The 16,672-nt window shown below is 46.6% G+C and overlaps 1 protein-coding gene across 1 annotated transcript in view; it reads left to right on the forward strand.

Moving 5' to 3' along the window:
* The window catches only part of ptprr (protein tyrosine phosphatase receptor type R), a gene marked incomplete at its 5' end in the record, with an annotated part of 61,881 nt that overhangs the window by 18,696 nt on the left and 26,513 nt on the right, over nt 1-16,672 (forward strand). The window contains 4 exons of the mRNA XM_083794625.1: nt 545-667; nt 1,898-2,016; nt 3,958-4,074; nt 15,472-15,661. Coding sequence (XP_083650751.1) covers nt 545-667; nt 1,898-2,016; nt 3,958-4,074; nt 15,472-15,661 — 549 coding nt within the window. The remainder of the gene's footprint in view (nt 1-544; nt 668-1,897; nt 2,017-3,957; nt 4,075-15,471; nt 15,662-16,672) is intronic.

The raw sequence follows: 16,672 nt of genomic DNA on the forward strand, positions 1-16,672 counted from the left end.
GTCTGCTATTTTTGAAAGATCTTGAAACTGTGGCGCAAATCTTTAGGAAATCTCTTTCACAGCGAACGTTTTTAACTCAAATCTTTTGAGTTCCTGGAACAACACATTTTCAGATGGGGGGGTCGGTGGCCAATTACATTTATTACATTAACCCATTCTGACCTGAGATCAGATTCATACGAGGTTTCCACTGGACACACACTGGTCTGATTAACCCCATTCTGACCTGAGATCAGATTAAAAAAAAAAATGTCAGTCGTTCTTCGATTTTTCAAAAAATAGCAGACCTACGAGTGGCGTGCTATGAGCTTGTAGATCTGCTATTTTTCAATATATAGCATAACATGATGCTAACACCAAAATGGGTTCCCGTTCAGAATGGGTTAATTCTTGGGGGGTCCTTGACATGAAAGCACAACTGATATAGAAACACATTTCAGAAAACCGTCAGGACATTTTTTTTTTTTCATGTCAGGCCTAAATGAACGAAGCGTCGTTCTTCTCATCAGATACTGCACCGTCCTCTCTCTCTTCTCCCCTCCAGGTTTTGTATCGCCTGAAGGAAAAGGTCAATTATTCGGACAGACCGGTGAAAGCTCCGCCCCCTGGCCTCCACCTGACCTCAGCCAGCTCACCTGACCGCGCCCAAAGGTCAAAGGGCATTAAGGTATGCACAAGAAATCAATTTGACTGAAGTGTGGATCTGTTAGTTGTTTGGAAAAGGCGATCCAACCTGTAACTCATCGAAGTATGATTAACCCATTTTGACCTGAGATCAGATTCTAAAAAATGTCTTCTACATCCTGACAGTTTTCTGAAAAAGCTATGTTTCTATGGCAGTCGTCAGTCATTTTTCAAAAAATAGCAGACCTTAACCCAAAACGGGTTAAGGAGATAATTATGATTATTGTGATTTGCACAAGGTATTGTAAACATTGTGTGCAAAGTGGAAACTGTGAGAAACAAAATATGTTACAATTTATTTCTGTCTTTTTTTATTCATTCTTACAAAGTAATATACAGTAATTGGTGGGAATTGGTGCGACGGGTACGATGGAGGAAACCACACTTAGAGGTTTAACAAAATAAACCTTTTGTTTTCTCCCCTCCAAAAAAAACATCACTAACTTTAATGCATTGCATGCGCTTTGTTCTACAAAGACTGGTTTAACTTCTTTGAAATGTTGAGCGAAGAACACCATCTTTCCTCTGTGGCAGTGTTGTTTTTGGCTAGTGTTAGTATTTTAGTCTACAAGCTCTTAGCGCGCCACTCAGTGGCGCGCTATGAGCTTGTAGATCTGCTATTTTTCAATAGCTAAAGCATGACATGATGCTAACACCAAAATGGGTTCCCGTTCAGAATGGGTTAATGTCTAGTTGACACAATTTCATAAGAATTCAGTCGACTAAATCAACTAGAGTTGATTTAGTCGGCCTTGATGCCGTCGTAATGACTGTTTTTTTAGACGCGTTGTGAGCGTGTAGATTTGCTATTTTCAGCATGCAACGAAGTGTAAAATGACTTTGTTGACGAAATTGTCAGTATATTTAGTCTTAGTTTTAGTCATCGTAGCTTAGTTTTAATTTAGTTTCCATGTGGTTTTCGTCAGTGGAAAAAGGTAGTCGACGATTTTTTTTTACTTAGTTTTAGTCTAAATCAACTGCTCTATGGCGAGACATGGTCTCCATTTTGTTTTCAACACGCCATTATAATGTTCCTATTTTGATCATGAGCCCCGACTGAATGTCAAGTCTCCAGTTTTCCACTAGGACAGCTGTTCTCAAAAGTTTTATTTTCAAGGCCTCTCTCCATAACTCTTGCGAGTGCATACACTGTGGCTGGTTGGATGAAAGCGCTGTATAAATGCACCATTTATTTACACCTGCCTTGTTCAAGGTCACCACCTCTGGAAGCATGGTCCAGGCCCAGCGCCCTCCAGCCAAAGCCACGCCCATTCCCCAGGAGAAGCGAATCGTAGCCTGCCGCCTGGCTCCGCCCTCTGTTCCATCACCAAGGTATTTGTGCCGAAGTTTGACGTCAAACTTCATGGGTTCGTGTGCTTTTTATTTGCATTGTAATCCCCATTCCCCATAGGGGGGGGGGGGGTCTTAGATCGCCTCATATAAGAACTGTGTTTGTCCCGGCCGTTTCACTCATAAGGATATGAAGAATATCAACTGACCGATAATGTTACTGCTGCCGAGTTAGTTTTAATCTTCGCTAGAAACGGACTGTATCAAATATGACTGATACGAACAGTATCGCCAAGACAGCCTGTTAGACGATTTTAAGATGACCCCATGTTATTCTCCATGGAGAAAGAGGTTCTGTGAACCAGGGGATGAGCGAGTGACGCCAGGACTTCGGCGCACTATAGAGGGAATGCTAATGGGGCTCCAGCACATGCGCGGCGACACCACAGGACTGCGCCTGAGGCAAAACGCTTTCGTTGTGTCGCCCCCCTCAACTTCTGGAACACACACATTTTATTTAACCATCAATAAGTCCATAATGATTTCACTATACATTTACATCTCAGTTCATCAGTGTTTAGAACCCATTCTGGGCGGGAACCCATTTTGGTGTTATAGCATCATGTTATGTTTTAGCTATTTAAAAATAGCAGATCTACAAGCTCGTAGCGCGCCACCGAGTGGCGCGCTACGAGCTTGTAGGTCTGCTATTTTTGAGTGGTGCAACCACTCCTACATCCAGCAACGTCCATGTACCTAGGTAGGTAGGTAGGTAGGTACCTGTATAAGTGAGCACGGGTATGTTACTTATTTATACCAGTAGGGGGCACCAGAGTACAGAGAAGAAATTGGAACGATACAGAGAAGAAATTGGACGATACAAATTGGAACGATACAGAGAAACAATAGACGGGAGTTGCACCGCTCGGTTCACACTGGTGTGATTTTTGAGAAATCGAAGAGCGACTTGACATAGAAGACATTTTTTAGAATCTGATCTCAGGTCAGAATGGAAAACTGTCAGGATGTAGAAGACATTTTTAGAATCTGATCTCAGGTCAGAATGGGTTAGAAAGAACGTCTTATAGGGGGACAGAGAGGTGAGCCAGTCAGACTGCAGATAATATGGACTCTTCAGATTATCCTCCTCAAATCAAAAGCCGTGTTCACGTCGTCCATTCTCCCGTTGACATGAATAGACTCCGACATTCTTCCGGTGTCTCTATTATAACGTGTCCGCTATACCACTTATGGGAAGTGACCTCTGACCTCTGTCCGTGCACACGCAATAACTCTTCCTACTTCCGGAACGAGGAAGTTTAGAGAAGGAAGTGTCACGGTCACGTGACGTGACCGTGCCATGACACTTTCATGGGAGCCAAATCTCGCACCGGAAGTTACATGAATACAACAAAGCAGTGAATTACAGCTCATAACAAACATTATTTATGAACCATTGAGACCTGTATCATACTGTATAATCAGTTCAGGCATGTAAAAGACAACATACAAGCTCATAGCACGCCACCGAGTGGCGCGCTACGAGCTTGTAGGTCTGCTATTTTTGAAAAGTCGTGAAAATGTGGCACAAATCTTTGAATATATATTCGTTCAGAGCCAACGTTTTTTTGGGGTCCTTGAGATGAAATATTGAGCACTGCTGATGAGGGTATTTCAGAAAACTGTCAGAATTTAGAAGATTTTTATTTTTTTACATTTTGACGTCAGGCCTAAATGGGTTAAGCCCAGAGACCCTGTCCAGGACGGGCCTCCTCAGGAGACTTGGCTCAGAATCTGAACCCATTTTAACGAGGCGTTAGGAACCCGTTGCGACCGCATGCCCCTCGCTGACGTCGACCCCAGGCGGGTTTCGACCCCACAACCTTCCGCACGAAAGGCATACGCTCTAACCGCTACACTGTAATGTGATACATCACAGTGATGAAGCTGAAGTTTCATGTACTGTTGTCCCATTGTTTCCAGCCCCGCGCCCCCCGCGCCCCAGAACACCGCTGCCCCGCCCCCGGTGACCTCACACCACGAGCTGAAGCCCTGCCCCTCCCCTTTCAGGATGAAGCCTGCTGCAGGTCTACAAGAGAGGTGAGAGACATTGATTGATTGATTGATTGATTGATTGATTGATTGATTGATTGATTGATTGATTGATTGATTTGGAAGCAGTAAAGTGATGGTGTCTATTCACTTCACAATGCGCTACAACAGTGGTTTTCACAACCAGTGGTCCGGGGTCCACCAGTGGTCACTGAGGGGGTTCCAGGTGGTAACCAAATGGACCCTGGTTGTTGGTAACCAAATGGACCCTTATAGATCTTCAACTCTTGAGAGTGTAAAATGAAACCAAATCACCATTTGATACAGGTCCATTACAGGTCCACGTGCTATTTTGATGGTAATAAATGGTACCACAATCAATACGGCGTGGGATTCTACGTTTTGGGTCTGAGAGGCTAAATGTCATCAAATGGTGGTCCCGTGGCTCAGATGGGTCTGAGAGGCTAAATGTCATCAAATGGTGGTCCCGTGGCTCAGATGCCCAATGAATAATGGACCTTGATATGAAAAGGGCTGAAAACCACTGCGCTCGTTTAAACCTCTGGGAGACAAATTGTTGAGGTGGACGATTTCACTGCCTGCTAAAGGGACACACGCACACACACACACACACACACACACACACACACACTCACACACACACACACACACACACACACACGCAAGGTTCCTCTTCAGGGTGGGTTACAGAACCCTAAAGAAGGAGAGAGGGAGAGGGAGAGGGAGAGAGAGAGAGAGACAGACTGAGACTGAGACTGAGAGAATTACTATACTTTAACCTCTAAACTTGTTCTGGTAAGCAGGTGTTCCATCTACAATGTAGATGGATCACTCTCCACTCTGCATGTAGACTCTACATGGAGAGTGGAGGCCAGGGAGTAATTTGGCGTGTGTGTGTGTGTGTGTGTGTGTGTGTGGTGTTTGTCCTCCGCCAACAAAGGAAGAGCTTTCAGGGTTCAGGTCAATGTTTACTTAAGTTGAAGACAATTGTTTGATTTCTTCTGAAGACGCACAAAGGTGTGTGAGGTGTGTGTGTGTTTGTGTGTGTGTGTGTGTGTGTTGTGTGAGTTTTGAGGTGTGCATACGTGCTGACATTCTTGTCATTTCTGTTTACATTTCTGTTTCCACGTCTTATCCGGGTGGGTGGGCGTGCGCCATGCGGGCATATACATACTGTATAGGGATGCGCCGATCCGATACTCGTATCGGAGATCGGCGCCGATCCGGAGCTAAAATTCTAGATCGGGTATCGGTGGCAATGGGCCGATCCATTATCCGATCCAGTTGCCGCTCCGTTCTCCCGTTGGAACTTGAGACATGCTCCTGTCTGCCCAGTGCACAGCGCACAGTCAAACAGTCCCCAGGCTCCCTCAGCCCGCTCCCTCCTGAGCCTTGAAAGTTGAGGTGAGGGAGAGGAGGGGCTGCGCTCATTCTCGTTCTGTCACTTCTGTCCCCCCGCTGTGTTCTTAACTTCTTTAACAGGTCGCTCGTATTTCTTTATGTAAGATAAAGAATCCGATGAACACGGAGAGCCAAAGAGGACGTCAGTTGCCAAAGCCCCCATTCAATTACATCCTACTTGTTGTTGCTGTTCCTCATGTTAGCGATAGCTGCTAAAGCTATCAACAGTAGCAAAAACACAACACTGCTAGGCTAGCAAGCTAACGTTGCAGCAACACGATCGTTACCGTGTGTGTGTGTGTGTGTGTGTGTGTGTGTGTGTGTGTGTGTGTGTGTGTGTGTGTGTGCGTGCGTGCGTGCGCGCGCGCGCGAGTGCGCGTGCGTGCGTGCGGGGATTCCGAATATTAAAATAATAATAGTAGTTTGAGTATGCTGGCCCACAGTAGCTACAGAATGTGCGTAGGGAGAGGGAACATATGGGGCTAATGCTGGCCATGAAGCATTGAATAATATCTGAATAGAACATTAACTAGAGTTATAAATAAGGAATAGAAACCAAAATGATGTGGTTGACTATCATCAGAAAGAAATTAAATTGTGGTTGTGCTTTACAACTTTCCTTTTATGTGTAGGCCTAGCTGGTTTATAATCCATAGTTACTATGTATAATAATAATAATAATAATATTATACATAGTAACTATGGATTATAAACCTAAAATAATAATAATTATTATAATAATTATAGGCATAATATTATTATGCATAGTAACTATGGATTATAAACCTAAAATAATAATTATTATTATTATAATAATTATAGGCATAATAATAATAAAAAGAATAAACATTTTAAAAACTATGAAAGTGCATAATACTGCACAGCTTTTATTTGTACTTAGAATGTTAAACCCTCAGAAATCGCCAATATTATTAATCCACGTGTTAATAATATATATTATATTATTATATATAATATAATATATATAATAATGTATTAAATACATTACATTATACATTAGACATAGGGTATCGGATCGGTACTCTGTATCGGCAGATACTGGACCCCCATGTATCGAAATCGGTATCGAATGCCAAAAAGCTGGATCGGTGCATCCCTAATACTGTACATACTGTACATGCAGTATACAGTATGGCCTTTGCAGTGGTGGAAACAGTAATCACAGTAAAAGTATCAATACTGCAATATAGAAATATTCTTAGCAGTAAAAGTCCGGAATTCATTATGTACAAATATGATTATTTTGGGGGCGGGTCCCCAGTTCAAAATTCATGATTATTTTGGGGGTCGGGTCACCAGTTCAAATATTATTCATGATTATTATTATTTTTGGGGGGGAGTGGGGGTCGCCCAGTACAAATATGATTCATGATTATTTGGGGGGGGGGGGGGGTCCCCAGTTCAAATAAGATTTTTTTTTTGGTTCTTGGTCTGAAGAGGTTGAGAACCACCGTCTCAGGACCCAGACTTCACACTGGTGTTTGTGCGAGGGGAGTAGGACCCAGACATCACACTGATGTTTGTGCGAGGGGAGTATAGGACCCAGACTTCACACTGGTGTTTGTGTGAGGGGAGTAGGACCCAGACATCACACTGGTGTTTGTGCGAGGGGAGTAGGACCCAGACTTCACACTGGTGTTTGTGTGAGGGGAGTAGGACCCAGACTTCACACTGATGTTTGTGCGAGGGGAGTAGGACCCAGACTTCACACTGGTGTTTGTGTGAGGGGAGTAGGACCCAGACATCACACTGGTGTTTGTGTGAGGGGAGTAGGACCCAGACTTCACACTGGTGTTTGTGTGAGGGGAGTAGGACCCAGACATCACACTGGTGTTTGTGTGAGGGGAGTATAGGACCCAGACATCACACTGGTGTTTGTGTGAGGGGAGTAGGATCCAGACTTCACACTGGTGTTTGTGCGAGGGGAGTAGGACCCAGACATCACACTGGTGTTTGTGCGAGGGGAGTAGGATCCAGACTTCACACTGGTGTTTGTGTGAGGGGAGTATAGGACCCAGACATCACACTGGTGTTTGTGTGAGGGGAGTAGGACCCAGACATCACACTGGTGTTTGTGTGAGGGGAGTAGGACCCAGACTTCACACTGGTGTTTGTGTGAGGGGAGTAGGACCCAGACTTCACACTGGTGTTTGTGTGAGGGGAGTAGGACCCAGACATCACACTGGTGTTTGTGCGAGGGGAGTATAGGACCCAGACATCACACTGGTGTTTGTGCGAGGGGAGTAGGACCCAGACTTCACACTGGTGTTTGTGTGAGGGGAGTAGGACCCAGACTTCACACTGGTGTTTGTGTGAGGGGAGTAGGACCCAGACATCACACTGGTGTTTGTGCGAGGGGAGTAGGACCCAGACTTCACACTGGTGTTTGTGTGAGGGGAGTAGGACCCAGACATCACACTGGTGTTTGTGTGAGGGGAGTAGGACCCAGACATCACACTGATGTTTGTGCGAGGGGAGTAGGACCCAGACTTCACACTGGTGTTTGTGTGAGGGGAGTAGGACCCAGACATCACACTGGTGTTTGTGTGAGGGGAGTATAGGACCCAGACATCACACTGGTGTTTGTGTGAGGGGAGTAGGATCCAGACTTCACACTGGTGTTTGTGCGAGGGGAGTAGGACCCAGACATCACACTGGTGTTTGTGCGAGGGGAGTAGGACCCAGACTTCACACTGGTGTTTGTGCGAGGGGAGTAGGACCCAGACATCACACTGGTGTTTGTGCGAGGGGAGTATAGGACCCAGACATCACACTGGTGTTTGTGCGAGGGGAGTAGGACCCAGACATCACACTGGTGTTTGTGTGAGGGGAGTAGGATCCAGACTTCACACTGGTGTTTGTGCGAGGGGAGTAGGACCCAGACTTCACACTGGTGTTTGTGCGAGGGGAGTAGGACCCAGACATCACACTGGTGTTTGTGCGAGGGGAGTAGGACCCAGACTTCACACTGGTGTTTGTGCGAGGGGAGTAGGACCCAGACTTCACACTGGTGTTTGTGCGAGGGGAGTAGGACCCAGACTTCACACTGGTGTTTGTGCGAGGGGAGTAGGACCCAGACTTCACACTGGTGTTTGTGTGAGGGGAGTATAGGACCCAGACTTCACACTGGTGTTTGTGCGAGGGGAGTAGGACCCAGACTTCACACTGGTGTTTGTGTGAGGGGAGTAGGACCCAGACTTCACACTGGTGTTTGTGTGAGGGGAGTAGGACCCAGACTTCACACTGGTGTTTGTGTGAGGGGAGTAGGACCCAGACTTCACACTGGTGTTTGTGTGAGGGGAGTAGGACCCAGACTTCACACTGGTGTTTGTGCGAGGGGAGTAGGACCCAGACTTCACACTGGTGTTTGTGTGAGGGGAGTAGGACCCAGACTTCACACTGGTGTTTGTGTGAGGGGAGTAGGACCCAGACTTCACACTGGTGTTTGTGCGAGGTGAGAGTAGGACCCAGACTTCACACTGGTGTTTGTGCGAGGGGAGTAGGACCCAGACTTCACACTGGTGTTTGTGCGAGGGGAGTAGCCCACTTCCACTTGTTTCCTCTGTGCGTTGATGCCAGCGCTAACGTCTCAAGAGCACTCAAAGCCCCCACTCATGTCCCGTGGAGAGATCGGTGCATATATCACATGTTTCCACCTATCCGTGGGAAGTCTGGGGGGGAAAAAATACCTCCATTTATAAATGACTGGAGCCTGTCCAACATGCTCTAATGGAGCCGTTGTTTAAGGGAAACTCCGTCCGTCAGCGTCTGAAGGCGTTGAATTGTTGCACCGAACAAAGGAAGAGATTCAGCTACACTTAATTCCATATGTTAAAAACATGATTAAGTCATGGCTATTCTACAGGGCTTTTTGAGGGGCGCTGTCACCTGGCTTTGTGTGTGCCCCCGGCGTTGTGCCTTTTCCTTGTGCTGCGCAAACAGTTGAGGAGAACGCAACTATGCATTCCTTTAAGCAACACAACTTATATATATGTTTAGAATTTGCATCAAAGCTAGCTCTGGTCCATGGCTCTAATGGCGTCGCATTTAGAGCCACGTTACATCAAAGCCACACAAGGCTGTATCAGAAATGACGTTGGGACAGGTGGAAAACTTTAATCTTGCCGAGTGACTAATTTCTTTATCTTTACCAGCAATATTTATTTCCCACCCACCACGGAGTAGTAACCTCCGTCGGTGTCGCCAAAGAGAGACTATCCACCTCGGAGGTGGGTGTGGGGGGCCAAAGGAACCCGCGGGAGGGGAGCGCACTGGCCCAACTGAGTTGTGCCAGTGCCCCCGCAAAGGTGCAACTTACTTCACACAAGGGTGATTTGTATCACCTGGCTTTTTGCTCATACCGGAATGGACAGAGTTGCAATAATCTAATCGTGAGGATATGAAAGAATGTATAACGGTTTCTAGGTCTGCATGTGACAAAAATGATTTTATTTTAGCAATGTTCCTAATCTGGTGGTAGCAGGACTGGACAACTTTACAATTTACAATTTAGGCATTTATCAGACGCTCTTAATCCAGTGCGATTTACATTAAGCAAGAACAAAAAGCATGGGAATACATCACATAAAAAGCATTTATCATGAAACATGCGTAAGCTAAGACGTAACAGTGCAATATCTATATAATGAAACTATACATATAAACTATACATACTATACTATGCTATACATATGTACTATGACGTGCTATGACTACATACAATGCAATGATAGTGCTGTCTACATAACATGCTATAAGTCTGTATCAAATGCTATCTAAGTCTACATAAATGCTATCTAAGGGGTGGGGTAAGTGCTATGGGCCATGATGGAGTCTGAAATGGTGGGTTTTCAGACTACGGCGGAAGAGTGGGAGTGATGCTGCAGTGCTGACTGCAATGGGAAGTGCATTCCACAGTTTTGGAGCCAGAAGGGAGAAGAGTTTGGGACATGTGGAGCGTTGTTCCGGCGTTTTTAGTGAGGGTACTTCCAGCTTCCCTGCGTTGGCTGATCTGAGTGCGCGGGAGGGTTTGTAGGGTTCGATCAATGAACTTTGGTGACTTGGGTGTTAACCCATTCTGAAGGGGCACCCATTTTGGTGTCAGCATCATGTTATGCTTTAGCTATTTAAAAATAGCAGATCTACAAGCTCATATCGCGCCACCGAGTGGCGCGATACGAGCTTGTAGGTCTGCTATTTTTGAAAAATCGAAGACCGACTGATTTAAAAAAAATCTGATCTCAGGTCAGAATGCCAATGGGTTCATCAGACCAGTGTGCATCACCGATTTAAACGGCGGCGTTGGCTGTCTGGACTCTGGAGGTGAGGAGAGTACATCATGTTTTAATAGTGAGTTCCTTAGGTTCCGCCTTGAAGTGCAGAGCAGGATATTTTGTGTACAGTGTGTGTGTTGTGTGCGTGTGTCTGTGTGTGTGTGTGTGTAGAAGCGTATTAAAGTGTGTTTGTGTGTATAACCGCCGTGCGTGCGTGTGTGCGTTGTCCCATCCTGGACGGCAGCCAATCAACAATCAGACAAGACAGGATGCAGCGCTATCCTGCGAAGGAAGCCGGTTTGACACGTAGCGAGGCCAAGCAGACCTCGCCTCCCCCGAGCCACTTCCATCTGCTGCACCTCATCATCATCATCTTCATCATCATCATCATCATCGGCTCTTTACTCCGTTTAGGCCCGACGTCGAAATGAAAAAGAAAATTGGTCTTCTAAATCACGACAGTTTTCTGAAGTAACCATGATTCTATATCGGTGGTGCTCAATATTTCACGTCAAGGACCCCAGAAATTATATGTAATTGGCCGGTGGAAGAATATTCTGGTCGAAGATTTGCACGTTTTTTTCAGAAATAGCAGACCTATACGACGTATATCGGACGTAGCTACGAGCTTGTAGATCTGCTATTTGTCAATAGCGAAAGTATAACGTAATGCTTAGAACACCAAAAGGGCTTCCCGCCTAAAATGGGTTATCTCACCTGATGTCTCAGCTATAGTCTCAGCGACAGTCTCTGTGTGTGTTTACTGGTTTGTGTGGAGCACCGTTTCCCAAACACTCGGTCAATCGGGAGCCATTTGTGGCGTCGCAGACAAATTGTTATTTGTTTCCTACATCCCCCCCCAAAAAAAAGCATTCCCACAAAACATTCCCCCCCCCCAAAAAAAGCATTCCCACAAAACATTCCCCCCCCCCCCAAAAAAAGCATTCCCACAAAACATTCCCCCCCCCCCCCCAAAAAAGCTAACATTTTCATTAATTTAACCCATTTAGACCTGACCTCAAAAATTTTAAAAAAATCTTCTAAATCCTCCAGTTTTCTGAAATAAATATTTTCGCGATTGTTCAAAAATAGCAGACCTACAAGCTCTTAGCGCGCCACTCTATGAGCTTGTAGATCTGCTATTTTTCAATAGCTAAAGTATAACATAATGCTCACATCACCAAACTAAATCCAAAGATTATTTTCGGTAATGTCATGAAATAAATCAAAGAGAAATCTAAGAGAATTTCCATGAATTAGAAAACTAATGTTTAAGAAGTGAAAGTGAAAATAGCCGATCTACAAACTCACAACGTGGCACGAAGCGACACGTTGCAGAGCTTGTACATCTGCTATTTTCACTAGTTTGGGTCCCGGGGCAAAAGTCGAATTTCTCTTGTGGGTCACGGGCTAAAACGTTTGGGAAACACTGGTGTAGAGCATTGTGGATCGGGACAGACTTTCGGGGTCAGCAGTGCACGACTCTTTATTGTTTTTCCTTTATTTTTCCCTTGGTTGGGAAACGAGTGATTTTAGAGGTCTTTAATTCAATCAAAACTTTAATAAAAGAACATTTAATCTGGAGACAGACGGTCATACTCCTTTGTTTATGAGCGCTAAATGAGGACAGGGACATGGGAGGCCAAGGTCACTTCTTAGATGGCATATTGTCTAAGCCTCGAGGCAACACCTTTCACTCACTAGTCTCAACTTGGAGCAGTCAGATATTGTAAATTATGTTTAAAAAATATAATTTGCTGCTGATATCGCCGGCGGGCCAATTCTGGCCCATATGGGCTGCCTGTTGCCGACCACTGCTAAGCGAGTCAAATAATGACCAAAATGACTTCATTGTGGTATTTTTCTCATTTTTCTCTTGTGATTGAGACAGAAGACTTTTGAAGAATTGTGTTGCGCTACTATTTGTATGGACAAGTAACGTGTAGGGTTCCATACTGTGAGTATGTTTGACGTGTAGGGTTCCATACTGTGAGTATGTTTTGACGTGTAGGGTTCCATACTGTGAGTATGTTTTGACGTGTAGGGTTCCATACTGTGAGTATGTTTGACGTGTAGGGTTCCATACTGTGAGTATGTTTGACGTGTAGGGTTCCATACTGTGAGTATGTTTTGACGTGTAGGGTTCCATACTGTGAGTATGTTTGACGTGTAGGGTTCCATACTGTGAGTATGTTTTGGCACATGTCTGGTGAGAAAGAGTGCTGTCTATTGTTGCCGTTTCTTAACCCATTCTGACCTGAGATCAGATTCATACGAGGTTTCCGCCGGACACTACACTGGTCTGATGAACCCATTCTGACCTGAGATCAGATTCTAAAAATGTCAGTCGCTCTTCGATTGTCTGTCTGTCTCCCTACAGACGGGGGTCCAACATGTCCTCATGTCTGTCTGTCTCCCTACAGACGGGGGTCCAACATGTCCTCATGTCTGTCTGTCTCCCTACAGACGAGGGTCCAACATGTCCTCATGTCTGTCTGTCTCCCTACAGACGGGGGTCCAACATGTCCTCATGTCTGTCTGTCTCCCTACAGACGAGGGTCCAACATGTCCTCATGTCTGTCTGTCTCCCTACAGACGAGGGTCCAACATGTCCTCATGTCTGTCTGTCTGTCTCCCTACAGACGAGGGTCCAACATGTCCTCATGTCTGTCTGTCTCCCTACAGACGAGGGTCCAACATGTCCTCATGTCTGTCTGTCTCCCTACAGACGAGGGTCCAACATGTCCTCATGTCTGTCTGTCTCCCTACAGACGGGGGTCCAACATGTCCTCATGTCTGTCTGTCTCCCTACAGACGAGGGTCCAACATGTCCTCATGTCTGTCTGTCTCCCTACAGACGAGGGTCCAACATGTCCTCATGTCTGTCTGTCTGTCTCCCTACAGACGGGGGTCCAACATGTCCTCATGTCTGTCTGTCTCCCTACAGACGGGGGTCCAACATGTCCTCATGTCTGTCTGTCTCCCTACAGACGGGGGTCCAACATGTCCTCATGTCTGTCTGTCTCCCTACAGACGGGGGTCCAACATGTCCTCATGTCTGTCTGTCTCCCTACAGACGAGGGTCCAACATGTCCTCATGTCTGTCTGTCTGTCTCCCTACAGACGAGGGTCCAACATGTCCTCATGTCTGTCTGTCTCCCTACAGACGGGGGTCCAACATGTCCTCATGTCTGTCTGTCTGTCTCCCTACAGACGGGGGTCCAACATGTCCTCATGTCTGTCTGTGTGTCTCCCTACAGACGGGGGTCCAACATGTCCTCATGTCTGTCTGTCTCCCTACAGACGGGGGTCCAACATGTCCTCATGTCTGTCTGTCTCCCTACAGACGAGGGTCCAACATGTCCTCATGTCTGTCTGTCTCCCTACAGACGAGGGTCCAACATGTCCTCATGTCTGTCTGTCTGTCTCCCTACAGACGGGGGTCCAACATGTCCTCAGGTCTGTCTGTCTCCCTACAGACGGGGGTCCAACATGTCCTCATGTCTGTCTGTCTGTCTCCCTACAGACGAGGGTCCAACATGTCCTCATGTCTGTCTGTCTGTCTCCCTACAGACGGGGGTCCAACATGTCCTCATGTCTGTCTGTCTCCCTACAGACGAGGGTCCAACATGTCCTCATGTCTGTCTGTCTGTCTCCCTACAGACGAGGGTCCAACATGTCCTCATGTCTGTCTGTCTGTCTCCCTACAGACGAGGGTCCAACATGTCCTCATGTCTGTCTGTCTGTCTCCCTACAGACGAGGGTCCAACATGTCCTCATGTCTGTCTGTCTGTCTCCCTACAGACGAGGGTCCAACATGTCCTCATGTCTGTCTGTCTGTCTGTCTGTCTGTCTGTCTGTCTGTCTGTCTCCCTACAGACGGGGGTCCAACATGTCCTCATGTCTGTCTGTCTCCCTACAGACGGGGTCCAACATGTCCTCATGTCTGTCTGTCTACCTACAGACGGGGGTCCAACATGTCCTCATGTCTGTCTGTCTCCCTACAGACGGGGGTCCAACATGTCCTCATGTCTGTCTGTCTGTCTCCCTACAGACGGGGGTCCAACATGTCCTCATGTCTGTCTGTCTGTCTCCCTACAGACGGGGGTCCAACATGTCCTCATGTCTGTCTGTCTGTCTCCCTACAGACGGGGGTCCAACATGTCCTCATGTCTGTCTGTCTCCCTACAGACGGGGGTCCAACATGTCCTCATGTCTGTCTGTCTCCCTACAGACGAGGGTCCAACATGTCCTCATGTCTGTCTGTCTCCCTACAGACGAGGGTCCAACATGTCCTCATGTCTGTCTGTCTACCTACAGACGAGGGTCCAACATGTCCTCATGTCTGTCTGTCTGTCTCCCTACAGACGAGGGTCCAACATGTCCTCATGTCTGTCTGTCTGTCTCCCTACAGACGGGGGTCCAACATGTCCTCATGTCTGTCTGTCTGTCTCCCTACAGACGGGGGTCCAACATGTCCTCATGTCTGTCTGTCTGTCTCCCTACAGACGGGGGTCCAACATGTCCTCATGTCTGTCTGTCTCCCCACAGACGGGGGTCCAACATGTCCTCATGTCTGTCTTGTCTCCCTACAGACGGGGGTCCAACATGTCCTCATGTCTGTCTGTCTGTCTCCCTACAGACGGGGGTCCAACATGTCCTCATGTCTGTCTTGTCTCCCTACAGACGGGGGTCCAACATGTCCTCATGTCTGTCTGTCTCCCTACAGACGGGGGTCCAACGTATCGTTGGTGTTGGACATGTCGGCCCTGGGCTCCGTGGAGCCGCTCAGCGTCGCCGTGGTAACGCCCAGGGAATCCGCGGCCCGGGAGTACCTGCTGGCGGCCGGCCGGCCAATCACGCGGCAGCAGCTCCGCGACCTCGTCGACAACACGCACACGCTGCACGCAGAGTTCGCCGTGAGTATGGACATGCACGCACATACACACACACGCACGTACACACACGCACACACACACACACACACACACACACACACACACACTGCAACAGTGTTGCTTTTGACAGCAAGTATTTCATTTAATTTTATTGTGTTTCGCACATGGTAGTGTATCAATACCGTTCCTATCAAAGAATAGTAATTAATTTAGTCCAGTGGTTTTCAACCGGTGGTCCGGGGGTCCTTGAGGGGGTTCCAGGTGGTCCCCAGCTAAATGATGGAGAGTTGGTAACCCTTATACTGTATATCTTTAACTCACGAGAGCGTAAAATGGAATCATTTTACGCTCTCATGAGTTAAACTATTGTTATAGAATGTAGACGAGTTGTCAATTTGATCGTTTGACGGTTATCTCCTACCGACAGCATGGAATCGTGGAGAATTTCTGAGGCGCCTTAAAAAATTTGGCTTAAGTACAAAAGGACTAGTGAACTTTTATCGCTGTATAATTGAAAGTGTCTTAACTGGCTGTATCACAGTGTGGTACGGTAACACGACCGCTCAGGACTGCAACAGGTTGCAGAGGACCATTAAAACAGCAGCTAAAATCATCGGCACTACAGAATTACCCAGTCTCCATAACATCTACACCACTCGCTGTATGAAAAAAGCCCATAACATCATGGAAGACACCAGCCACCCCGCAAATACCCTGTTCAAACTACTCCCCTCCAAAAAACGCTACCAGAGCATCAAATCTCGTACCACCCGTCTCAGTAACAGTTTTTACCCCCAGGCAGTCAGGCTGCTGAACAGCTGACCTTGAACTGTATTGCACTTCACTTCACTTGCACTTTCTTTTACTGTTTTTTTGTCTTTTCTTGCACTATAGATGTTTGTTTATGTCCTGTGTATGTAAGACGGAGAGTGCTCTGAGCAAAATAAATTTCATTGTATGTATACTCTGTATCTATACAAATGACAAATAAACCTGAACCTGAACCTGAACCTGAACCTGAAAATCTTATCC

This window comes from Protomyctophum parallelum (assembly GCF_964188405.1).
Source record: "Protomyctophum parallelum genome assembly, chromosome: 22".
Classification (NCBI taxonomy): Eukaryota; Metazoa; Chordata; class Actinopteri; order Myctophiformes; family Myctophidae; genus Protomyctophum; species Protomyctophum parallelum.